At 40.2% G+C, this 27,267-nt stretch overlaps 1 protein-coding gene across 15 annotated transcripts in view; it reads left to right on the forward strand.

Annotated features, from left to right (window-relative positions):
* ENOX1 (ecto-NOX disulfide-thiol exchanger 1) overlaps nucleotides 1-25,030 on the forward strand; it is a 579,959-nt gene extending 554,929 nt beyond the window's left edge. For 13 of the 15 annotated variants that reach the window (XM_023251799.2, XM_023251828.2, XM_023251820.2 and 10 more), the window contains one exon: nucleotides 24,643-25,030. In XM_023251799.2, the coding sequence (XP_023107567.1) occupies nucleotides 24,643-24,819 (177 nt within the window). In that variant the 3' untranslated portion in view covers nucleotides 24,820-25,030. Of the gene's footprint in view, nucleotides 1-362; nucleotides 1,350-24,642 lie in introns of those variants that run through there. The other 2 variants (XM_023251825.2, XM_045053399.1) reach the window with 1 other exon arrangement.
* The last annotated feature ends 2,237 nt before the right edge of the window (nucleotides 25,031-27,267 follow it).

Genomic DNA, 27,267 nt, shown 5'->3' on the forward strand with positions numbered 1-27,267 from the left:
GGAGTGGTGATGAACTTGCTCTCAGCCCTCAGAAGTCCCATTCTCACCTCCTTTTGTATCAAGGGGGAGAGTGCTGTTGAAGCCTGGCACTAACGGGAAGCTAGCCATCCACATGAACGGTGAGCCTGGAATTTGCACCCATTCGTCTCCTGCGCCCGCACCCCTACCAGCTGCTCAGGGGACGACCAGGGTAACCACGCTCGGTGCTTTACTGGTGCTCCTCTCCCAGGAGCCTTACTTGACAGCCAAGTAGAGAGCGTCGCGTTGTTTGGCTCACCGGGCAAGCGCCTCCTCACCCCACCCCTGGCCTCCTTTCGGGGGAGCCTTGTTTCTAAAAGTGACTTTTCTTCCTTTCTAAACAGATATCCGCCAACGAAATCGAAATGCTTCTGATGAGGCTGCCACGCATGTTCAAACAGGAATTCACAGGCGTGGGAGCAACTTTGGAAAAAAGGTGGAAGCTGTGTGCCTTTGAAGGAATTAAGACGACCTAACTATGAGGAATTAAACAAGTCTCTGGAAGTGAAACGGCCTGAACTCGGCCAGGGCTGTGCGCTGTGAGCACTGGAGGTTGGGGTCGTCCGGCGTGGGGCCCCTGCGGAGCCATCAGAGCCAGGCTTCAGTGACATCCGTGGCGTCCTCTTGTGAGTGGAAATGTAATTGTGTACCAGTTCCCTAAAACCAAGCTCCATACTGTGACAGATCTGTTCCCTATGAAAACCAACGATTCCACAGTCATCACGATGGCAAAATCTTAAAATATGCTACATTTGAGAATAGCTCACCGAGCAGAATATTTAAAGTGAATGATGGTGTAGCAATGGTTGTTGCTAGGCTACAGAGTTGTATATGTAATGTATAGCGGAAATCATTCAATGACATTTTCCGGAAAGTCTTTCTGTTTTAGTAAAAAAAAACAAAACAAAACAACAACAACAAAAATAAAAATAAAAAAGTAATTTTACAGTGAGAAAAAATCATACCAAAAGAAAACTTGAATATGTGTCTGAACATTTATTGTATTTTGTAAATTAAGTTATATGCTATTCCAGGGACTTTTGCCTTATTGAAGAGGCAGAAAATGTGATTGGACTCCTTGGACTCCTTGAGAATGCTTTATCAAGAATATTATTTTTCTAATGTAACAATTCTCCGTCATCACTTCTTTTAACATGGACTGCATAACAGTTTTCATAAAATGTAAATAAAGGAAAAGCTAGTGCTCCTGTCTTGTACTTGGTATGTAATATTCAGGTTTATGCATCAAAATAAACATTCAGTAAATATTCCTGTTACAAATTTTATAGCAAAGATATTAATTTTTTTCAATAAATATGACTTCTGCCATATTGGTTTTGCAAATTATTCTTTGATACATTGTATTCACCCTTAAGAAGTCTTTTGCACATTATCCAGTCCCATCTCATATCCAACCATTTTTAAATGATTTTCTACATGAATGGCACTGAGACAAAAGATTATGTCAAATAGAAATGTATAAAAACTGAAGTGGGAAGTACCACGAAAAGCAGATTATACAGTATTAGAGTATATGTCGTTTCTAAAATACCAACACCTAGGGGCGCCTGGGTGGCGCAGTCGGTTAAGCGTCCGACTTCAGCCAGGTCACGATCTTGCGGTCCGTGAGTTCGAGCCCCGCGTCGGGCTCTGGGCTGATGGCTCAGAGCCTGGAGCCTGTTTCCGATTCTGTGTCTCCCTCTCTCTCTGCTCCTCCCCCGTTCGTGCTCTGTCTCTCTCTGTCTCAAAAATAAATAAATGTTGAAAAAAAAAATAAAATAAATAAAAATAAAAAAATAAAATAAAATAAAATACCAACACCTTGATCCAAGTATAATCAACATAAATATTACCTTTGTCTGCAAAGGCAAATACAAAAGAGCCAATTAGTTAATTCCTGGGTTTATTTAGTTGTATGTTTGCTGCAAAACATACAAGTTAGAAAAGGAATTAAAGAATTCATACCTGGGCCAACAGTTCAATCAGAATTTGGGCTTTCACTATTTCTTTTAATTACAAGTAGGATACAGCTTTCAATTGTATCTCCTTCCTGCTCTCTTACATAGGAATCACAAAAAGGGAGAATTAGAGAGCAGGGGAGGGGCAGAGAGAGAGACAGAGAGAGAGAATCCCAAGCAGGCTCCGTGGTGTCGGCACAGAGCCCTACGTGGGGCTTGATCTCACAACCTTGAGATCATGACCGGAGCCGAAATCAAGAGTCAGACGCTTCACCAACGGAGCCACCCAGGCGCCCTGATACTAACCTCATTTTATTTTTTTCTCACGTTCATTTTAAATGAAACTGTCACACAGACAGCTGAGCAGTGAATTTTCTTTGAAATTCTGAAAAGATGTTCATGATATCCTATTAGGAAATTATTGTCTTCAGGATCTTTTTATTGCGCTGTTTTGTTCAGACTCAGTGCTAATCCTGTGAATATGGAGATAGATAAGAAAAGACCCTGTCCTTGATGAGCTCAGAGTTCAACAGGAAAAAGTGTCCCGAAAGTTTCTATATAACGTGAGCCAGGTGTCAGGAAAGATATAACAAGGGTGCATTGGGATCCAAACTAAATGTCAATATCATATTAAAAGTTGACAAGCCAGAGGCCTCTCCCATACCGTCTATTGACTCCCATCACCCCGACAGCTTTATCTCTACGTCAGGAGACACAGAAGGATACAACAGCCAGAAAGGAGGTGACCTCGTTTCCGAATACTGTCATCACAAAACAGAAAACCTAAGAGGTTTGCTTGAGAATAATCAGAAGAAAAAGATTTCCACGAAGCGGCCCGTCAAAGACAGGCGGGGAACTGCAATCTAGACTATCGCTAACGGAAAGCAGGGGAGGGGTTTTCAGATGCGCGCACACGTTTGCAAGGCCTTGGACTAGATCTGACAAGACGACACCATTTCCTAAACACGTGGTTCTGAGCCCTAAACGGCAACACAGAGGACTGAAATGGTTAACGCAGCTTCCAAAAATATTTGCGTCATTCCCAGAGGCAAGGGTCTGCCTCACGAGGATCTATTTTGGCTGTGACATTCTTTTTTTTTTTTTTTTTTTAATTTTTTTTTCAACGTTTTTATTTATTTTTGGGACAGAGAGAGACAGAGCATGAACGGGGGAGGGGCAGAGAGAGAGGGAGACACAGAATCGGAAACAGGCTCCAGGCTCCGAGCCATCAGCCCAGAGCCTGACGCGGGGCTCGAACTCCGGGACCGCGAGATCGTGACCTGGCTGAAGTCGGACGCTTAACCGACTGCGCCACCCAGGCGCCCCTTGGCTGTGACATTCTTATTGATACTTGAAACTAATTATATTAACTGTCTGGAAATACATGAGGGATATATTTTAACTTCGATTACGTGAATAACTTATTTTTGTAGGAGAAACTTTTGAATTATTTCACAGACATTCAGAAGGGACCTTAGAGGTCACCTGGGGAAGGAACTGACATTGGGACCTTGGGGCCATCTGGAGTCTACATATGCGTGTCACTGCGTTCTCTGTAATCCTTAGGACAGCCCTATATGAAGACACTATTATTGTCCTCAGTTGTCACACAAGGAGAATGAGGCTCAGACGTCCTAAGTCATTTGGACAAGTCTACACAGTCAGTAAAGGCTGATTACGGGATTTGAATCCAGGGCTGACAGACTCCAAAACCCGTTTTCTTCTTTTCACTATGTCCTGCTTCTAGTTCGGTGTATCCCCACCCTCCCAAGAGCCCAGTGTCCTGCCAGTGCTTCTAGACCACTGCTTTTGCTCCATCCCGTGTACATGGGGGTGGGCGTGAAGGCTCTTAGCCTTTCTCTTCCAAACCTACCCGGCGACAAATCATGGTTCTTGGGTTCCTAGAATAAGCGGGGACACTGAAAGTCTGGAGGCCCTCGTAACCGGGCCCCATTAGGCCTCTCTGGCTTGTTTTTTCACTGCTTCCCTGAAGAGGACGAAGCGTTTGTCGCCTTTCTGTTTTGCTCTGATTTTTCTATCCGGATAAAATGACCTTACTGACATCCAGTTACCACAAAGCCTTCCGGGGAAAGTGCAAAGAAGCCCCCCTCCCTCCCCAACTCCACTGAGCTTTGCTTCATCCCCCAGCAGAAGTCACTTGTCCAGCCTCTGCACAGCCCGCCCACACTGACTTTTCTTCAGACACTGACGCCCAGCTGTCTTTGCTGTAACTCCTTCTAGAACGCAAGCTCTTTGAGAGATCTGAACATCTCCTTTACTTTGAATTATTTCTCAAGGTGGTTTTGCTTATAAATTTTGAGAAAACAAAACAGAGAAATGAACCAACGTGGTTTTGTGCCTCCAGGAACCAGTCTCCATGGACCCTTAAGAAAGAAAAACCACAAACTATTTGAAAAGCCCGCAAATATTTTAGATCCAAGATTACAAGGCGTAAAATGTGAGTGATAATGTAGTTCATATCACTAAAATGCAAACAAAACAAAACAAAACCAAAAAACATCCCAACCAATTCCTTCTCAAAATTCAAACCTAGATAAATTATCAACTCTTCTACGAAGCCTTGACCCCTCAGGAACCTCCTCTCCAGCATTCCCGCCACTATTCATTGACTTCTGCTACAGCCTTTATACTGTATTTTGATCATATGTGAATATGGCTGTCTTCTCCCAGTCTCGCGAGCTCCCTTACTCATCTTTCCAGTCCTCAGTCTAACAAGACATACCATGACTTTTTACTTTTAAATAAATATGTATCAACTGAATGAACCAAATGAAGGAAGGAAGAAGCCCACGCAGGAACTTTTTTAAAAGTTGGCCGAATCAAAACATATTCAGGCATCAGGCCCAGGAAGAGAGGCGAGAACTTTCTACTCCTCAGTTGTAAGATCTTGGCAGAATTCCTACCTTGTTTTTCAATTTTTTCCCCCCACTGGGGTAACGTGTACGTAATATTTATCACTTAACCCGTTTGTAATTGTACAATTCAGTGGCATTAAATATATGGACAGCTGCCAACCCCCACTATAATTTTACATCCTCCTCCTGAATGTGCCCATTAAAAAATAGCTCCCTATCCCCTCACCATCCTTCCGGCCCCTGGCACTCTCTATTCTACTGAGTGCCTCTTTGAATTTGCCTCTCTGAGGTCTCCCATGTATGTGGAAACGCAGTATTTGTCCTTCTGTGTCTCACTTATGTCATTTCTGTCTTCAGTGTTCACCCATGTTGTAGCATCTGTCAGAACTACATTCCTTTTTTGAGGCTGAATAATATTCTACTGCATGAGAGCTCTTCTTGTTGGCCTAGGTATCCTTCACCTGGTGCAACAAGGAAAGGTCAGGTTGTTTATGTTTCAAAATACTTAAGTACTTTCGTTACATACCACATCAAAAGCGACATGTGAAAGTGTAGAGAAGCTTGCTTCCATCTGGTAAACCTCTTGTTTTCATCAAGGGTGATACAAACGAAATGATAAAAGTAGAAAATGCTGGTAATAACTATGGAGAAAACGAGACTGTGTAAACAAACAGCCACGCGTCAACTGTGATATGCAACAACTTGTTTCTTCTTGGTAAGGGTTGGGGGTGCTTAACTTGCAGGGTTTTTTTTACTCCTTTTCCTAAAAATGGCTGCTCTGTTTGTTGCACTCAATAAAAGCTGTTTTATCTTGAAACCCTAAGAACCATTTTTACCCTAATACTCCGTTTCTTCTCATAAACCGAGAAAATGAAGAGATGTTCGAGATGCCTGCAACTTTACAGCTTGGCTCCCTTTATATCAAAATGGCAAAAGGTTAACATGAATATTCAATCAGTCTGTCATTAGTATCTGAATAAACTATACTGGCATACCTCATTTTATTGTGCTTCGCTTTATTGTGCTTGGCAGGTATTGTGTTTTTTACAAATTAAAGTTTTGTGGCAACCCTGTGTGGAGCAAGTCTGTCGGCAGCATTTTTTCCAACAGCATTTGCTCACTTTGTGTCTCTCTGGCACATTTGGGTAATTCTAGCAATATCTCAAATTTGTCATTATTATTATGTGACCAGCGGTCTTTGATGGTACTACTATAATTATTTCGGCGTGCCACAAACCACATCCATGTAAGATGGCCAACTTAAAGGATACTGTTCTGTGTATTCTGGAAGCTTAATCCAACTGGCCATTCCCCCCTCTGCCTCACTATTCCAAGATGCAACAATACTGAAATTGAGGTCAACCAATCACCCTGCAGTGGCCTCTAGGTATTCAAGTGAAAGGGAGAGCTGCACTTCTCTCCATTTAAACCAAAAGCTAGAAAGGATTACACTTAGCAAGAAAAGCACGTCAAGAGCCAAGAGAAGCTGAAAGCTAGGTCTCTTGTGCCAAATAGCTAACTTGTGAATGCAAAAAAAAAAGTTCTTGGGGCACCTGGGGGGCTCGGTCGGTTAAGTGTCTGACTTCAGCTCAGGTCGTGATCTCACGGTTCATGGATTCAAGCCCCACATCGGGCTCTGTGCTGACAGCTCAGAGCCTGGAGCCTGCTTCGGATTCTGTGTCTCCCTCTCTCTCTGCCTCTCTCTCTCTCTCTCTTTCTCAAAAAAAAAATTTAAAAATTAAAAAAAAAAGAGGAAAGGCTCTTAAAGAAAATGAAAACCTAGCTGACACATGAATGGTAAAACCAAACAGTTTTATTGTAAACTGTAAAGTTTGAGTGGCCTGCATAGAGGATCAACCCAGGCACAACATTCCCTTAAGCCAAAGCCTAATCTAGAGCAAAGCCCTAACTCTCTTCAATTTGAGGACGGCTGAGAGAGGTGAGAAAGCTGCAGGAGAAAAGTGTGAAGCTAGCAGAGATTGGTTCATAAGGTTTAAGGAAGGAAGCTGTCTCCATAACATGAAAGTATGAGGTGAGGCAGCAAGTGCAACACATTATCCAAAAGATCTGGGTGAAATGATGAATGAAGGTGGCCACACTGAACAACAGATTTTCAATGTAGACAAAACAGCCTTCTGTCAGAAGAAGATGCCATCTTGGACTTTCATAGCTAGAGAGGAGAAGTCAATGCCTGACTTTAAAGCTTCCAAGGACAGGCTGACTCTCTTGCTAGGGGCTAATGCATCTGGTGACCTAACGTTGAAGCCAATGCTCATTTACTGTTCTGGAAACTCTAGGGCCCCTAAGAATTATGCCAAATCTACTCTGCCTGTGCTCTGTAAATGGAAGAACAAAACCTGGATGACAACACCTCTGTTTACGACTTGGTTTACTGAATATTTTAACCTCTCTGTTAAGACCTGCTGCTCAGAAAAAAAATAATTTCACTTCAGTATATGTCTGCTCACTAACAATGCACCTGATCACCCAAGAGCTCTGATGAAATGTACAAGAGTGATGTTATGTTCATGCCTGCTATGGCAACACCCGTTCTGCAGCCCATGGAGCAAGGCATTATTTTGATTTTCAAAGTATATTAAGAAATATACTTCATGGAAACAATAAAGATTAAAGCAGAAATAAAGAAAATAGAAACTAAAGAAACAATAGAACAGAATCAATGAAACCAGGAGCTGATTCTTTGAAAAGATCAACAAAAATCCATAAAACTTTAGCCAGACTCGTTAGAAAAAAAAAGGACCCAAATAAAAATCAGAAATGAGATTAATAACAACCCACACAGCAGAAATACAAAAGAGTGTAAGAAACATTATAAAAAATCATATGCCAAAAAATTGGACAACTTAGAAGAAATAGATAAGTTCCTAGAAACATATAACTTCCCAAAACTGAATCAGGAAAAAATGGAAAATTTGAAAAGACCGATTATCAGCACTGACGTTGAATTAGTAATCAACAAAAACTCCCAGTAAACATAAGTCTGAGGCCAGACAGCTTCACAGGTGAATTCTACTACACATTTAAAGAAAAGTTGGTACCTATTCTTCTCAAACTATTCCAAAAATTAGAAGAGGAAGAAAGGCTTCCAAATTCATTCTACAAACCCAGCATTACCCTGATACCAAAACCAAATAAAGACACTACAAAAACGGAGAATGGCAGGCCAATATCTCTGATGAACCTTGATGCAAAAATCCTCAACAAAATATTAGCAAACTGAATGCAGTGATATATTAAAAAAAAAAAAATCATTCACCATGATCAAGTAGGATTTATCCCTGGGATGCAAGGGTGGTTCAATATTTGCAAGTCAATCCATGTGATACATCTACCTCATCAATAAAAGACGGGATAAAAACCTTACGATCATTTCAATAGACGCAGAAAAAGCCCTTGACAAAGTACAATATCCACTCATGATAAAAAATCTGACCAAAGTAGGTTTAGGGGGAATGTACCTCATTAGAATAAAAGCCATATATGAAAATCCCACAGCTTAAATCATGCTCGATGGTAAAACAAAAAACAAAACAACAACGACAACAAAACAAAAGCCAAAAAACAAACAGACAAAAAGAACATATTCCCTAAGGTCAAGAACAAGATAGGGATATCCACTCTTACCACTATTATTTGACTTAGTACTGGAAGTCCTAAGTACCTAGTACTTAGTCCAGAAATAAAAGGCATCCAAATTGGTAAGGAAGAAGTTAAACTGGGGGCACCTGGGTGGCTCAGTCAATTAGGCATCCGACTTCGGCTTAGGTCATGATCTCACAATTCACGGGTTGAAGCCCCAGGTTGGACTCTGTGTTGACAGCTCAAAGCCTGGAGCCTGCTTCAGATTCTCTCTCTCTCTCTCTCTCTCTCTCTCTCTCTCTCTCTCTCTCTGCCCCTCTCCCACTCACACGCTGTCTCTCAAAAATAAATAAACATTAAAAACAAGAAGTTAAACTGTCACTATTTGCAGATGACATGATAGTATACATAGAAAACCCTAAAGATTCCACCAAAAAAAACGTGTTAAAAGTGATAAATGAATTCAGTAAAGTTGCAGGACACAAAATTAATGTGGATAAATCTGTTGCATCTCTATACACTAATAATAAAGCAGCAGAAAAAAATTAACAATCCCATTTACAACTGCACCAACAATAACATACTTAGGAATAAACTTAACCAAAGAGGTAAAAGATCTGTGCTCTGAAAACTATAAAACATCTATGTAAGTTTATTTATTTTTGTCAGGGGTTAGAGAGAGGGAGAGAGAGAATTCCAAACAGTCTCTGCACTGTCGGTGTAGAGCTGAACGCAGGGCTTGAACTCACAAGCTGCGAGATCGTGGCCTTAGCCGAAATCAAGAGTCCGACGCTTAACTGACTAGCCACCCAGGAGCCACTGAAAACCCTTAAACATTTATGAAAGAAAATGAAGACGACACAAAGAGATGGAAAGTCATTGCATGCATATGGATTGGAAGAACATTGTTAAAATGTCCACACTCCCCAAAGCAATCTACAGATTTAATGCAATCCCTATCAAAATACCAACAACATTTTTCACAGAACTAGAGCAAACACTCCTAAAATTTTATGGCACCACAAAAGACCTCAAATAGCCCAAACAGTCTTGAAAAAGAAAACAAACAAACAAACCTGGAGGCATCACAATTCCAGATTTCAAGTTATACTACAAAGCTGTAGTAATCAAGACAGTATGGCACTGGCATGAAAATAGGCACACAGATCAATGGAATAGAATAGAAACCCCACAAATAAACCTATGCTTATATGGTCAATCTATGACAAATGACGAAAGAATATGCAAAATAAGCAATGGGGAAGAGATAGACTCTTCAACAAATGGTGCTGGGAGAACTGGACAAACACATGGAAAAGAATGAAACTGGGCTCCCAGCTTACACCATACACAAAGATAAATTCAAAATGAATTAAGTACCTAGATATAAGACCTGAAACTATGAAAATCCTAGAAGAGGACACAGGCAGTAATTTCTCCAACATTAGTCATAGCAATTTCTTTTTAAATATATTTCCTGAGGCAAGGGAAATAAAAACAAAAATAAACTACTGGGACATCAAAATAAAAATCTTCTGCATGGCGAAGAAAATGACCAAAAAAAAATGGAAGACAACCTATTGAATAAGAGAAGATATATGCGAATGACATCTCTGATAAAGGGTTAGTATCCAAAAAATAGAAAGAATGTATACAACGCAGTGCCCAAAAAACAAATAATCCAACTAAAAAAATGGGCAGAAAACATGAAGACAAAAGAAGAAATATAGATGGCCAACAGACCTATGAAAAGATGTTCAACATCACTGATCATCGGGGAAATGTAAATCAAAACTACAATGCGTTATCACCTCACACCTGTTATAATGGTTAAAATCCAAAAAAGAAGAAATAACAAATGTTGAAAAGGATGTGGAGAAATAGAAGTCCTTGTGCACTGTTGGTGGGAATGCAAACTGGTGCAGCCACTCTGGAAAACAGTATGGAAGTTCCTCAAAAAGTTAAAAATGAAAATAAAATAAAGTTAAAAATAGAACTACCATCCAATCCATTAATTCACTACTGGCATTTACCCCCCAAATACAAAAATCCTAGTTCAAAGGGATACATGCACCCCTATATTTACGGCAGAATTATTTATAATGGCTAAACTATGAAGCAGCCCAAGTATCCATCAACAGATGAACAGATAAAGAAGGTATGATATATATATAATATATAATATATATAATTGGATATTATTCAGCCATAAAACAGAGTGAAATCTTGCCATTTGCAACAATATGAATAGAGCCAGAGAGTATAATGCTAAGCAAAATAAATCAGAGAAAGACAAATACCATATGATTTCATTCATATATGGAATTTAAGAAACACAACCCATGAGCAAAAGAAAACAAAAGAGAGAGAGAAAGAGAGACAAACCAAGAAACAGACTCTTAACTATAAAGAATAAACTGATGCTTGCCAGAGGGGAGGTAGGGTGGGTGGGTAAAAAACGTGCTGGGGGTTAAGAGTACAGTTACCATGAGGAGCACTGAGTAACGTGTAGAAGAGTTGAATCACTATGTTGTACACCTGAAACTAATATAACACTGCATGTTAACTATACTAGAATGAAAATTTTTTAATTAATTGTTTTAAAAAAGAACTCTACTTTGTAAGATTATAGCTGCCATGAACAGTGATTCTTCTGGTGGATCTGGGCAAAGTAAATTGAAAACCTCCTGGAAAGGATTCACTATTAAGGACATTCGTGATCCGTGGGAAAAGGTCAAAATACCAACGTTAACAAGAGTTTGGAAGAAGTTCTCCCAGCCCTCAAGGATGTCTTTAAAGGGGTTCAAGACTTCAGAGGACAAAGCGGGTGCAGATGTGGTGGCAAAAGCAAGAGAGTGTTAGGAGTGGAGCCTGAAGACATGACCGCATTGCTACCGTCTCAAGATGACACGAGCGAATGAAGAAAGAGTTGCCTCTTATGGATGAGCAAAGAAAATGGTTTTCTTAAGATGGGCCCTACACCCTGTGAAGATGCTCTAAAGATTGCTGAAATGACAACAAAGGATTTAGAATATTACATAAACTTAGTCGATAAAGCTGTGGCAGGGTTTGAGAAGACGGGTTCCCATTGTGAAAGAACTCCTAGTGTGGATATCAGACGGCGTTGCTTGCTGCAGAGAAATCGTTCACGAAAGGAAGAGTCAATCGACGTGATCAACTTCCTGGTCTCATTTCAAGAAATTGCCATAGCCATCCCAACCTTCTGCAACAAGCACCCTTATCAGTCAGCAGCCGTTGATATCAGGCAAGACTGTCAACCAGCAAAAAAATTATGACTCGCTGAAAGCTCACATGATGGTTAGCAAATTTTAGCAATAAAATATTTTTAACTAAGGTATGTGTATTGTTGTTTAAACACAATGCTATTGCCCACTTAGTCTACAGTATAGTGCATACACCACTTTTATATGCACGGGGAAACCAAAACATTCATTGGACTCACTTGATCGTGATATTCACTTTATTACAGTGGTCTGGAGCCTGACCCACAGTTATCCCTAAGACCTGCCTGTGCTTTTAGGGGTAGCACACCAAACAGGAACATTTCAGAGTTAAACAGATTCTAGTGAATTATATATTAGATCACTAGAAATATTGTGCCTGTATTTCCACCACCTCACAATCTCTTCTTATGTTTTCAATTTTCATTTCTGGGCTTCAAACATTTGGAAATATCTCGTGTTCTGTCAGAGAATGTTCAGGTTGTGCTAGGGTGGAGTCCCGGCCCCAACATTCACTGGACCTTTGATTAAGGCATGTAACTTAACCACGGTGAAGCATGGTCCCAGATTCATGATACAGTAATGTTAAAGCCTACTTCATAAGGTTGCTTGTGATTAAATAAGATAGCATGCATACAGCACCTAACACTGAGGCAGGCCAACTGAAGGCATTGGTTTCTTCAAAAATAGTACTTTAGATACACCATTCCAACCAAGCAAAGTAGGCAAGCCCTTTTTCTTGCTACCCTGTCCTTTGGGAAAAACAGTCAGTGTTTCTAAGCCAACAAGTGTTTGTTCCTAAATGTCAGAATAAAATAAAGACAAGCATCATCCCCACAAATAGTCCATTATATATGCGCAAGTATAAGACTGACATAAGCAAAATAATTCTAATTCTCTAACCTGCAAAGACCTCTATAACTTTTGTTCGTTTATTTTTGAGAGAGAGAAAAAGACAGAGTGTGGGCAGGGGAGGAGGAGGGGCAGAGAGAGGGCTCCAGGAGGGGCAGAGAGGGGGCTATCAGCACAGAGCCTGACGCGGGGCTCAAACTCACAAACTGTAAGATCATGACCCGAGCTGAATGAAGTTGGACGCTTAACCAACTGAGCCACCTAGGCGCGACGAGACTTTCGTAACTCTTACAGGCCAATGGGCAGTCACAGTCACAGTGACCCTTAGCACAAAGAAAATGTAGAGCAGGAATTCTTTATTGCAGCTGCTTTTTTACTTATTTGGGATATTTCCAGGAAACAGTAATCAGGGTCAAATACATTCAACTGTGAAGAAACTAAAGCACTCTGGGCAAGTGCCATTTTGAATGATGGTCAACTAGGTATACAGTATACAAGGATTAAATGAAGTATTAATTATGTTTTTTTTTAACCCAGCAGAAGCATTATCAGGAAAAATTATGGGTGTAGCTGAAGCATGCAATAGTATTATTTTAGAGAACCTCCACATGTATTATGGTTGCTGAAAGTATCAAAGTAAATGACTCCAGTAAACCTACTAATTACAGACTGGTTGTTAATAAAATCAGCCGTTCTGGTCTAAGATTTTAACGGTCTGCTCTCAGAACTGTATAGACCCTCAAACAATAAAGCTCAGATGTTTATACTACACATTTTGCCTCGTATATAATTTATCAGTACAGGGTTATGTAATGGAATGTTCTTCCTTCTTGGGAAAAACAGACTTATAAAAATAAATTGCAGACATTTTACAGTAGAAAATGGTACTTTTCTACACAAAGCAAAAAAGTGGTTAATGTACAATAGAAAGTGCATTGCATGTAATGAAATGCATTTTTTTTTGTCTAGCAAATATATTTATTGTGTGTTGAAAATTGTAATATCTTCCCCGGCACAAAGAAATTTCTATTATAAAGTCCATTTGCTATTGTAGGGAACGAAACCCTTTTTCTTGTTTACTAAAGTCGTCTATCTTAATATCAGCCCACAACACTGTCAAGTTCACTTAAGAAGAGCTATGTGTAGATAAGAATAGGGCTGAATCAGAAACCAGAATATTCCATCTCATCTGCGTTTCATAGCTGAGCAAGTGCTGTGTAATCCACTACATCTGGTAGCAATCTCTTCTTGGAAAGCTTTCTTCTTTTCAGAAGAAAAAGCTAAAAATTGGTCAATTTGAAGCTCTCATCAATAAATAAATCTTTTGCCTTTGAATATGTTTATGCATAAGTGAGGATTTGTTTCTCTAGTATTTTTGAGCTAGAATGTGAAGTATGGGCTGGAAAATCAAACACTGTCTTCAGGTGGAGATAATGTATGAAAACCATTGTGGGCCGTTTATTAAATAGACATTGATTGTTACATCAAATCAACATGTCATGCATCATTTTTATGACTTACCATCATAGTAAATCAAGTTTCACACAGGAAGTGCTATGAATTCTTAGGATATTTGTCAATTTCTAACCCGAGCAAGGACGGAATAAGGTTTTGCACCTCATTATCTGTTCCTTGAGCAGATAAAGGTAACTTTGGTTCAAAGCATGCCAAAGAAAAGGCTTTGGGCTGCTGGGTCTGGTAACTATAGGTAGCAAAGGAAAGACAATGAAATCTGTGCCACTCTGTAGTCAAGTATTTTGTATTGCTGCTTACTCTTAGGGGCTGGCAAATGAGGCTTCCAGACTTTTGGTCATGGAAGGGGTAGGTCACCTGGTCGTAGACACAGTATAGTGAGGTATTCAAGAGCACTTTTTTTCTGGAATCCGCCCCAGTGAGTAATCATAGTGACTCAATCTCTGAAATAGGGATAATAGTAACACCTATCTCATAGAGTCTTTTTGTAATTGTATCCATTGACTAGGTCTTACTAGGTCACCTAAGATTATAAAACTCTTCTAGCAAAAGTTTTCAAACTCAGAGCCTCACACAGGCCACTGCCAGTCGAAAAATATTTCCTTTTAGAGGTTACCACTGACATATCCAATAGAACCAGCTTCCTGGGTCCTCTCTGGAATAACAAATATTTTAATACACTGTAACAGGAAATCCCCCATGGTCCCAAGAGCCCGGTGGACTGTGCAGAACTAGAACCTAGACTTCCAGAGGACTGCAGATTCCCATGGCCTCCCTGGGAGATTTCAGGCTCTCGTGAAATGAATGAATAACCAGTAAAGTTCCTAACTCAAACCAGGCCTCTTGGAAGAGAGCCTTGGCAAAGACGAACCTGGTGTGTTTTCTCAAATATAAAGTATTTCAGAGGAAATAGAACATTCCACTCTTGAGACATAGAAAGGACAAGATATCTTGTCCCCAATCTTCTATCTCCAATAAGGATGGGACATCTTGGTGGGAAAACCAAAGAGAAAATCTATCTTGTGCTACTCTGTTTCATGGATTACAGGAGGGCAGCAAAATGGGCGTATTGCCCATATTTCCCTACCATCCAGGTTTAAAGAAGGACATAGGCGGAGAAGGCGCGAGAAACTGCTCATAACTGCCGTTTGGAATTTTTCAAATCTGGACGTGTAGAAACACCTGCTTTGTTTTTATAACCCTTTGACTCCTATTTCATATTTCCTTCTTTTACCATCGGGCTTTGCCCCATGAGTATTCGTCTCACTGTCTCACTGATTTATCAGATCAAGTGCAGTGGTATTTTTTAATAAACTGGGAAGAACACTTATCCCATGCATATATACATGCCCTAATGCACACGTGTACAGATATGTATATATTCATATACATGCACACTAATGAAAATTTGTGTACACACACAATGTAAATGTACACGCAGGTAGCCACATTTACGCACGTTCGCTTCACTGACACTCAAACACCTCTGCTTTTGGCAATCATTTTTTCCCCTCAGGTTCTTTCCTCTCTTCCTTCTATATCAATCAGCTATTCACTCTTCAACTATGACAAGTAAGAGAAGATGCCACTCAACCCTGTAGGTAATAAACATAGGGAACTTCCTTTGAAAAGAGAATACTGGCAAGAAATGTAGGTAGATTTGAAAATATTTCAAATAAATTTATAAAGGAGCCAGAAAAGGCAAAGAAACTGAGACAGCTAGCCCATGAGGACATCAGGAAGCCCTGTTCTGGGAGATTCCAATACTTTCACAGACATAATCCCAAGGAGATGGAGTTTATTAACAGGCCCCATTTAATGGCCAATCTGTACTCACACCTCTTTCCCTGTAACTATGTAATCGCCTCTCACTCTACCTCTAGACTTGGTCATTTGCCCTGCTTTGGCAAAGAGATGTTGGCAGAGGCTCAACAAGCACGTGCCTGTTTCTATGCCCCCTTGCATGACTGGGTTTGGACACTCTTGCACTATGACACAGCTATGAGAACACAGTTGGACTAGCCCATGGGAGGATGAGCTGTTTAGCAAAGGGGGCAAGCCAAGGCCATCCTAGATTAGCTGAAAGCCAGCTAATGGTCCAACAGAACATATCAAAGACAAGAACTGCAATTCATCTTCAGTTGCTCATCCGTAGACTTGAGTTAAATCAGTGGTTGTGTTAAGCTACCGAGTTTTGGGGGTTGACTTGTTATATAGCATTATTTGCAGCAACAGATAACTGACACAGAGATTATTTAGAATCAGGGTACCGTTATAACCAAGACTAAAAAATGTGGCCCTGGCTTTGAGAGTAGGCAGTGGACAGAGGCTAGAAAAGCAGTAAGAAAACTGCTCCAAAAAGATGCAAAGATGACGTGGGTTATGAAGCAGCAGAGAAGAAAAATGGTAAAAACCACCACCACAGGTGATCCTTCAGAAGACAAAATATATTAAGGACATTCGGGATTTAAGCAGTAACATTTCCAGGCAGAATGTTCAAAGTATCAGTGGCTCTTACTATCCATATATCGATAAGGTTCTACAACAAAGAGAAGGGTTAGAGAAATAAGTAACAGTGTTTAAGCATATTTAGAGGGACCATAACGAGACAGAACTTCTTGGCTGGAAAATAAAATTGTTTCTCACCTCTAGCCTTCCAGTTAGCAAAAAATTCTCAAAGTAAAATAAATCCTGGGGCAAGTATCTAATTAAATATTTATCTTTAAGGCTTTTTATTACAACCCCTGAAGGAAATAAAGAAGAACCTAGCAGATCCTGTAAGCTAGACAAAAGGGCTGCTACAAATCTAAAGAGTACTGCCCCACAGCAACCTGACTTGTCCACATAAGTGATTAAGTTTTGAGAGAGATAGAGCTCTAACCATATTGTAGGTGTTGCTTTTGGTTCATCAGATTTATAAGAAACCCACAACAAATATTGAGGGTACTGTATTGCCAAAAGCCTCACCAATTTGTATTAAAAGAAACTGAGACTGTCCAAAATGTCAAGAAAACCTCTGAGCTTTCCATTTCCGCAAGTAGGAAGCAGACTGAGAACACCATTCAAAGCACACAGAAAGAGCTAAGCATGGCAGAAAAGTAAAGATACCTCAGATGGTACAGCACAGAGCTACAGAAAACAACGGATTGGACGGTCACTCTCAGGGAGAACTAAGGCCTAAGCAAGGAACATTCCACTCCTCTGAATTGCTGGTCCTGGTGGCATTTGCAAGGCCAGACGTGAGTTGCTATAAACTAGTGCCTCTTATGTGGTTTCCATTCTTCTTCTTTTTAAATGAGATAATGTACTACCCACAGTGCAGAGAGGTGAACGGGGGGAGAGAAAAACCAGAAGAAATCTGTTCCCCAAACTTACTGACAGGAGAAAGAGCAGAGTTTCAATACAGCAGAGTCTGAAGGTTCAGAGCTCAGTACCTGGCGGTGCTCTGGTGGGGAAGTAGGGCAAATCCTCAGGATCGGGAAAGGCTATCTGAAGAGTCCGTGTGCCACACAGGGAGAGTGGTTCCCCTGCTTGAAGTGCGGTTGGTAGAGGCCATATGGCTTCCCTGTGGGCCAAGGTCCTAGTGGACCTTGGAGAGCAGCCATGTTTGCTAGTATTGGGACAAAGACACCAGAGTGCAGTGAACCCTGGCACTAACTGTGTACTGTGATTTGCCATAAACTCTGAACCTCTGCCATCGCATGATCACGTGAACGTATCCAGGGCAAGCTGGCACCTGGCCATTGCTCAGCAAGACCCTCTCCCAGAGAGGTGGCATGGGTTCAAGCTGCAAGGGTCTATGAAGTGTGGGGTTTTGAAACATAATCCCATCTGAGATAAAACTCTGGAGGGAGGCACCACCTGGCAGGCAGACAGCTTGGACATGGACAGAGTAGAGCTGGGGAGTGGAGAGAGGCCTGAGACAAAGTAGGGATGCTTGATTGTGGGTCGGCAAGAGGGCAAAGGTCCCGCACCAGAGACTAGGGAGCTAGGTGAGGCCATTTTCACCATTACCATGCATGCACTGAGCGTGCATATGTGGGCGTGCGTGTGCACATGTGCACACGCATACACACCCATCCCAGTAAGCTTAGCAGTGCCACCAAATGGAGAATGGAGCCATTACACAAAGCCCCGCCCAACTACACCCTCCAGGCACGTTCCCCAGAAGACCAGCACAAATCCCTCCACCTGCTTAGTCTAAGGACAACAGTGTTTCAAAGTTTCAGTTCTAGAGGAAACTGGATGTAACTTCACTGGGGCTTCTGTGTTTGCTGGATCCTTTATTTGTTCGTTTCCTTGGCTTCTGTTTTTGCTTACATTGTTTTCTTCCTTTTTTCTTTCTTTTTCTCTTTCTTGAATAGAGAAAGAGCAAATTTCTTTTTATTTTTTTTATTTTTAAATTTTTAATTCAATTTTCTTTTCTTTTTTTTATTCTATTTTACTATTAATTTTTTTAATTTTTCAACTTCTTTAACCTTTTTTATTCTTCCCTTTCTCTTTTTTCTCTATTGCATCAAGATAGGCTTCTTTCAACAAGCAGACTAATCCAGCTTCCTTTATTTGGTTTTATTTTGTTTTCTTTTTAACTTTTTAATTTTTATTTTTTATTATTTTTTTTCTTCCTCCAAAATGACAAGACAGAAGATAACTCAGACTTAGAGAACTCAGTGACTTATTGAAAAGGAATAATATTCGTATCATAGGAGTCCCAAAAGATGAAGAGAGAGAAAAAGGAGCAGAAGGTTTATGTGAGCAAATTATAGTTGAAAACTTTGCTAACCTGAGGAAGGACACAGACATCAAAATCTAAGAAGTACAGAGAACTCACATTAGACTCAACAAAAACTGACCATCACCAAGGAATATCATAGTCAAATTCACAAAATACACAGACAAGGAAAAAATTATGAAATCAGCAAGGGGAAAAAGTCCTTAACCTATAAGGAAAGACAGATCAGGTTCACAGCAGATCTGTCCACAGAAACTTGGCAGGCCACAAGGGAGTGGCAGGATATATTCAATGTGCTGAACTGGAAGAATACGCAGCCTAAAATTCTTTATCCAGCAAGGCTATCATTCAAAGTAGAATGAAAGATAAAGAGTTTCCCAGACAAACAAAAACTAAAGGAGTTTGTGACCACTAAACCAGCCCTGCAAGAAATTTTAAGAGGGACTCTTTGAGTGGAGAAAAAACAAAAAGACAAAAGCAACAAAGCATAGAAAGGACCAGAGAACATCACCAGAAACACCAAGTGTATAGGCCACACAATGGCACTAAATTCATCTTTTAATAATCACTCTAAATGTAAATGGACTAAATGCTCCAATCAAAAGACATAGGGTATAAGAATGGATAAGAAACAAGACCTATATATCTGCTGCTTACAAGAGACTCATTTGAGACCTAAAGACACCTGCAGATTGAAATTAAGGGGATGGAGAACCATCTATCATGCTAGTGAATGCCAAAAGAAAGCCAGAGTAGTCATACTTTTATCAGACAAACTAGATTTTAAAACAAAGACTGTAACAAGAGATGAAGATGAGCATTATATCATAATTAAGAGGTCTATACACCAAGAAGATCTAACATTGTAAATATTTATGCCCCCAACTTGGAAAAATATATATATAAATCAATTAATCACAAACATAAAGAAATTTAAAACAATATCATAATAATAGGGGATTTCAACATCCCACATACAGAAATGGACAGATCTAAGCAGAAAATCAACAAGGAAACAATGGCTTTGAATGACACACTGGACTGGATGGACCTGACAGCTATACACAGAATATTTCATCCTAAAGCAGAATATGCATTCTTCTCAAGTGCACATGGAACATTCTCCAGAATAGATCACATCCTGGGTCACAAATCAACCCTCAACAAATACAAAAAGACTGATATCATACTATGTATATTTTCAGACCACAACGCTATGAAACCTGAAATCAACTACAAGAAAAAATTTGGAAAGACCACAAATACTTGGAGATTAAAGAACATCCGACTAAAGAATAAATGGATTAACCAAGAAATTAAAGAGGAAATTAAAAAGTACATGGAAACAAATGAAAATGAAAACACAACAGTCCAAAACCTCTGGGAAGCAGCAAAGGCAGTCATAAGAGGGAAATGTGTAGTAATCCAGACCTTCCTAAAGAAGGAAGAAATGTCTTAGGTACACAACCTAACCTTATACCTAAAGGTACTGGAAAACAAATAGCAAATAAAGCCCAAAGTCATCAGAACAAGAGAAACAAAAAAGATGAGAGCAGAAATCAATGATATCGAAATCAAAACAACACACCAGATCAATAAAACCAGGAGCTGGTTCTTTGAAAGAATTAACAAAATTGATAAACCCCTAGCCAGATTTATCAAAAAGAAAAATGTAATGACCCAAATAAATAAAATCACGAATGAAAGGGGAGAGATCACAAACAACACCACAGAAATACAAACAATAATTAGAGAATATTATGAGCAATTATATCCCAAAAATTGGTAATCTGGAAGAAATAAACACACTCCTAGAAACATAAAACCTACCAAAACTGAAACAAGAAGAAATAGAATTATTTGAACAGACCCATAACCATTAAAGAAATTGAATCAGTAACCAAAATTTCCCAACAAACAGAAATCCAGGGCCAGATGGCTTTCCAGGGGAATTCTACCACCATTTAAAGAAGAGTTAGCACCTATTCTTTTGAAGTTGTTCCAAAAAAATAGAAGTGGAAGGAAAACTTCCAAACTCATTCTATGAGGCCAGCATTATCTTGATTCCAAAACCAGACAAAGACCCCACTTAAAAGGAAAACTACAAACCAATTTCCCTGATGAGCATGGATGCAAAAATTCTCAACAAAATACTAGCAAACTGGTTCCAATAATACATTAAAAGAATTATTCACCATGATCAAGTGGGGTTTATTCCTGGGCTGTAGGATTGGTTCTATATCCACATACCAATCAATGTGATACACACATTAATAAAAAACAAAAGGATAAGAACCACATGATCTTCTCAATACATGTAGAAAAAAACATTTGAGGGGCGCCTGGGCGGCTCAGTCATTTGAGCGTCCGACTCTTGATTTCAGCTCGGATCATGACTCCAGGGTCCTGGGGTTGAGCCCCACATCGGGCTCTGTGCTGAGCGTGGAGCCTGCTTGAGATTCTCTCTCTCTCCCTCTGCCCCCCTCCCCCTTCATGCTCTTTCTCTCTAAAATAAAAAAATAAATAAAATTTTAAAAAAAGAAGAAGAAAAAGGATTTGACAAAATACAGCATCCTTTCTTGATAAAAGCCCTCAAGAAAGCGGGGGTAGAAGGAACATACCTCAAGATCCTAAATGCCATATATAAAAGACCCACAGCTAATATCATCCTCAAAGGGAAAAACTGAGAGCTTTCCCCCTAAGGTCAGGAACACAACAGGGATGTCCACTCTCCCACTGTTGTTCAACACAGTGTTGGAAGTCCAAGCCTCAGCAATCACACAACAAAAAGAAATAGAAGGCTTTCAAATTGGCAAGGAAGAAGTCAAAACGTTCACTCTTCACAGACAACATAATATTCTATGTGTAAAACCCAAACGACTCCACCAAAAAACTGCTAGAACTGATACATGAATTCAGCGAAGTTGCAGAATATAAAATCAATGTACAGAAATCTGTAGCATTTCCATACACCAATAATAAAGCAGCAGAAAGAGAAATCAAGGAATTGATCACATTTACAATTGCACCAAACACCATAAAATACCTAGGAATAAACTTAACCAAAGGGGTAAAAGATTTATACACTGAAAACTATAGAAAGCTTATGAAAGAAACTGAAAAAGGCGCAAAGAAATGGAAAAACATTCCATACTCATGGATTGAACAAACAAATATGGTTAAAATGTCGATGCTACCCAAAGCAACATACATATTCAATGCAATCCCTTTCCAAGTAATACCAGAATTCTTCACAGACCTAGAACAAACAATTCTAATATTTGTATGGAACCATAAATGACCCCAATAGCCAAAGTAATGTTGAAAAAGAAAACCAAAGCTGGAAGCATCACAATTCCAAACTTCAAACTGTATTACAAATCTGTAATCATCAAGACAGCTATGGTATTGGCACAAAAATGAGCACATAGATCAAAGATACAGAATAGAAAATCCAGAAATGGACCTACAGTTATATGGTCAACTCATTTTTGACAAAGCAGGAAAGAATATCCAACTGAAAAAAGACAGTCTCTTTGGCAAATGGTGTTAGGAAAACGGGACAGCAACGTGCAAAAGAATGAACCTGGACCACTTTCTTACACCAGACACAAAAATAAATTCAAAACGGATGCAAGACCTAAATGTAAGACAGAAAACCATCAAAATCACAGAGGAGAAAATAGGCAACAACCTCTTTGACCTTGGCCAGAGCAACTTCTTACTAGGCAGGTCTCTGGAGGCAAGGAAAACAAAAACAAACATGAACTATTGGGACCTCATCAAGATAGAAAGCCTCTGCACAGCAAAGGAAACACTCAACAAAACTAAAAGACAGCCGACAGAATGGGAGAAGATATTTGCAAATGACATACCAGATGAAGGGTTAGCATCCAAAATCTATAAAGAGCTTATCAAACTCAACACACAAAAATATCATCCAGAGAAGAAATGGGCAGAAGACATGAATAGACACTTTTCCAAAGAAGACATCCAGATGGCTAACAGACACATGAAAAGATGCTCAACATCACTCATCATCAGGGAATACAAATCAAAACCACAATGAGATACCACCTCACACCTGTCAGAATTGCCCTAATGAACAACTCAGGAAATCACAGATGTTGGTGAGAATGAGGAGAAAGGGAATAATTTTGCTGCTGATGGGAACGCAAACTGGTACAGCCACTCTGGAAAGCAGTATGGAGGTTCCTTAAAAAATTAAAAATAGAACTACCCTATGACCCAGCAACTGCACTACTATGTATTTATCCAAAGGACACAAAAATGCTGATTCAAAGGGGCACATGCACCCAATGATTATAGCAGCACTATCAAAATAGCCAAAGTTTGGAAAGAGCCCAAATGTCCATTGACTGATGAACGGATAAAGAAGTTGTGGTATATATATAAATATGTAATGGAATATTACTCAGCAACTAAAAAGAATGAAATCTTGCCATTTGCAGCAACATGGATGGAACTAGAGTGTATTACACTAAGCAAAATTAGTCAGAGAAAGACAAGTATCATATGACTTCACTCATATGGAATTTAAGATACAAAAAATATGAACATAAAGGAAGGGAAGGAAAAATAATATAAAAACAGGGAGGTGGACAAACCATAAGAGACTTAAATATAAACTGAGGGTTGCTGGAGGGGTTTTGGGTGCGGGGATGAACTAAATGGGCAAGGGGTACTAAGGAGGACACTTGTTGGGATGAGCGCTGGGTGTTATACGTAAGTAATAAATCACTAAATTCTATTCCTGAAATCATAATTACAACATATGTTAACTAACATGGATGTAAATTAAAAATAATAATTAAAAATGAATTAATCTATTTAAAAAAAGATGTGTGTGTGTGTGTGTGTGTGTGTGTGTGTGTGTGTATACACACACAATGGAATATTACTCGGCGATCAGAAAGAATGAAATTTTGCCATTTGCAATAATATGGATGGAACTAGAGTGTATGACACTAAGTGAAGTCAGTCAGAGAAAAATAAATTCATATGATTTCACTCATATGTGGAATTTAAGAAACAAAACAGATGAACATAGGGGAAGGGAAGGAAAAATACGATACAAAGAGAGAGGGAGGCAAACCATAAGAGAGTCTTCAATACAGGGAACAAACTGAGGGTTGTTGGAGGGGTGTTGGGTAGGGGGATGGGCCAAATGGGCAAGAGACACTATAGAGGACACTTGTTGGGATGAGCACTGGGTGTCATATGTAAGTGATGAACCACTGAATTCTACTCCTGAAATAATGATTACACTGTACGTTAACTCAGATTTAAATTTTAAAAAAGGTAATTGATTATTAAAAAGGTAATTATTATGAGCAGCAAGATAGCAAGCCTCAACGCACTTTGTAACCCTTTGCTTGAACCAACACTTACTCACAACTGATTGGCCAAACTAAGTTAATGACTGGGCTCAGAAACAAGGGGTGAGATCATCAATATAGTCAACCTACCATCGTTCCCAAACCGTCTTCTATGGAGACCAATGTCCCACAGATGCTTTAAGATGTTCCAAAAAAGGGTTCTATGGTCATACAAATTTGTGAAACGCTGTGTATTATATCTTCCAGGTGAGTCATAGTCCTCATTAAGTTATTAAAGACTCTGAGAATTCCCATATCTGTTTACCCTGGTTTAATTGTTCTCTGCCACACTCATTTAGTCATGAAACACACTAATCACACAAAACTTTCAAACACAGCTTACCCAAGTATTCCCTGAATCCAAGTATTCATACCAAGTCATGAAAACTCCTTGTAATAGTTACATTATAATAGAGAGATTTAGGTGACCCAGAAGTTTTCACGGCACCGGTAATATAAACTGCTCATGGTAGTTATTTTCTCTACTCCTAGACGAGAAAAGAGAAACAAGAAGAGTTCAGCAAGACCCACAGAAAGAGAATGGCAAAGCTGGGATGCATATCCACATCTGCCTGCACACCCATCATCTTTTTATCTCCCTACCGTCAATGGTGGAATGTCAGACACCGTGACAAAGGGCAGGGGAGGCAGCGCATGACGATAGTCTAGTACTCGAAGAATGTTCGCTTTAGTCCTGGCTTTGCCACTACATGATCTTGAGCGGGTCACCACCTTCTTAATAGAGTATATTGGAAACACCATTCTTTCTGCTCCCTTGTAACTCCAAGAATCTGGAAAATATTTTGATGAACAGCTCATTGGGACGTAAGAATCCTCTGAGGCATTCCCATCTGCCACCATAAAAATGACCTAAAACTTACTGCCTTGTCATTAATCTGGTCCTGAACATAACAGATTCATTTTTTCATCTGTTTATTTCAATCACTTAAGATATTCAAAATATCCTTCCAGCCTGAAACTCTTCCCTTGCCCTTTCTAATTTTCCAGTGAAGTCTCGATGATGTATTCCAGTGAGGGCATATTAATATTCTGAGGAAATACAATACCTGTGCTGCAGACACTAATTTTAGAACATTCATCACTGAGGATGGTTTTCTTCTTCCTGTCCTAATTTTTTTTTTTAGGTTGTCAGCCTGTTGGACTACGTTAAGCTAGGTGGTGACTTTCCTTTATTAAACATTTCTTTCCTGAGGGCTTGCCCTTTGTTAGGACTGGCAGGAGGCCCAAAAAAGGGAGAACCTAGAGCCCTGGGATGCTCTAACCTTGCTCTCTAACTAAGGAGATAAAACTTCGAGCAATAGGAGACCACACAGAAAGCACCAACGGAACAGCGGAAACAAGGTCACTTTGTCAGGAAAGCTATTTTACTGTCATGGAATCCATCTTGGCTTTACCTCACCCTCGTGCTGAGGCAATAAGGTGAACTGGTCTCAAAATCACTTCCAACTCTATGATCTAATGTCTGGTTTGGGTACAGCAGCACCCACAGCACCACACGAGGCATTCGATGAAATACTTTGTCTTGCGGGCATTATCTAAACTACATTTGAGTCTCCTGTCTCCGGAAAAAGCAGTATGACCCCTAACCTTTTATTGCCACCAGCTGAACAGTACATACTAGGATTGCGCTGGGAGCGGTAACCACCAGAAGTCTCGGCTCCAGAAAGCTGCCTGGATCTGGTTATGGAAGGTTCCAGGAGTGAAGCGGCCAGCAACAGGAGTGGCTCCAGGGGCAGCGGCCAACTTGAGTACAACCCACTGGCCAGTACTCCTGGAGGATGTGACACGACATCGGGTTTTCAATGGCAACAATGGCACGAGCTGCCCGCAGAGCTTCTCCCAGGCTGTCTTCAGATTTATGGTGCAGATGCCATATGCAGATATCCTTTTGTAGATATCTGGAAGTCAAGGTTGGTGCCATCTGAGCAGGCTTCCTGCTGCAAGAAATTTCAGGACTTCCTCCTCCTTCATCTGTAGGACCTCAAGGGCTCTGGACATTGTCAAAGTTTCCCTTTAACTTATGACAGAAACTCAGGACAACACTGTGTGGACCCCTCTCTAGGTGATGGGGAAAGGCTCCTTATCCCTATTTAAAGGCTGAGTAAACAGATGCACAGAGATGTTTGTAGCTTGACCACGATCACTCCGCTACTCCAAGGCAGGACTGGACAAGTTCCGGAATGCTTTGCTCACCTGCTGGTTCTTTGAAAGAAATGAGAGAGTTTGGTATTAACCAAGCACCTCTAGTGGCCCAGAGCTCTCCAAAGTAACAGAACAAATACAAAGGAGACACATACATGGAGAGAGAAAGAGAAGAAGGCCATGTAATTACGGAGGCTAGCAAATTCAAAATTTGTAGGGCAGGTCAATGGGCAAGTAATTCAGGGTGATGTCGCCATCTTGCCACTGAAAACTGCAGAGCAGGCCAGCGGGCTGGAAACTCAGGCAGAATTTCTATGTGGCTGTCTTGATGCAAATTTCTTCTTCTTTGGGAAAGCTATCTTTACCCTTGATTCCCTTAGATTGGATGGAGAATAATATGCTTTTCCTGAAAATCTGATTTAAACATTAATACGTCTAAATAATACCTTCACGGCAATACCGAGACTAGTGTTTCACCAAACTCCAGAGCACTAGACAGGGCACAACAACCTATTCGAGTTGACCCTTAAAATTAACCATCACCCCAAGAAACAAGAGTAAGGCAGAAGTATTGTTCTTAGCATCCACTGAGTGATCAAAGGGAAGCTGGCCCTTTCAAGTCCAGCAGGAAGGAGGCACGGCGCTCAGTGCATCAAAAACAAGAACAAAGTAGTGGGAAAGGCACAAAGTGGATTAGCACAGAGACTAGAAGGAAAGTGTCGAAAGCCAAGCACATTCAGAGAAGGGAGGCAGAGGGGAACGATACCCCTGGGTAGGGGCAGCCCATGACACTGCAGGAATAAGCCAACCAATATGGCTTCCTTCCTTGAAATACATGCTTGCGAATTAGATCCGACTTGTTTTAGATAAGTCTCCGTGTTAACAGATAAGGTGTGGCACAGTCATGGAAATAATGTGGTTTTAAAGAGCTCTGGAAACCTGCTTCCCATCTAA

The sequence above is a fragment of the Felis catus genome, chromosome A1 (assembly GCF_018350175.1).
Source record: "Felis catus isolate Fca126 chromosome A1, F.catus_Fca126_mat1.0, whole genome shotgun sequence".
In the NCBI taxonomy this organism is placed as follows: domain Eukaryota; kingdom Metazoa; phylum Chordata; class Mammalia; order Carnivora; family Felidae; genus Felis; species Felis catus.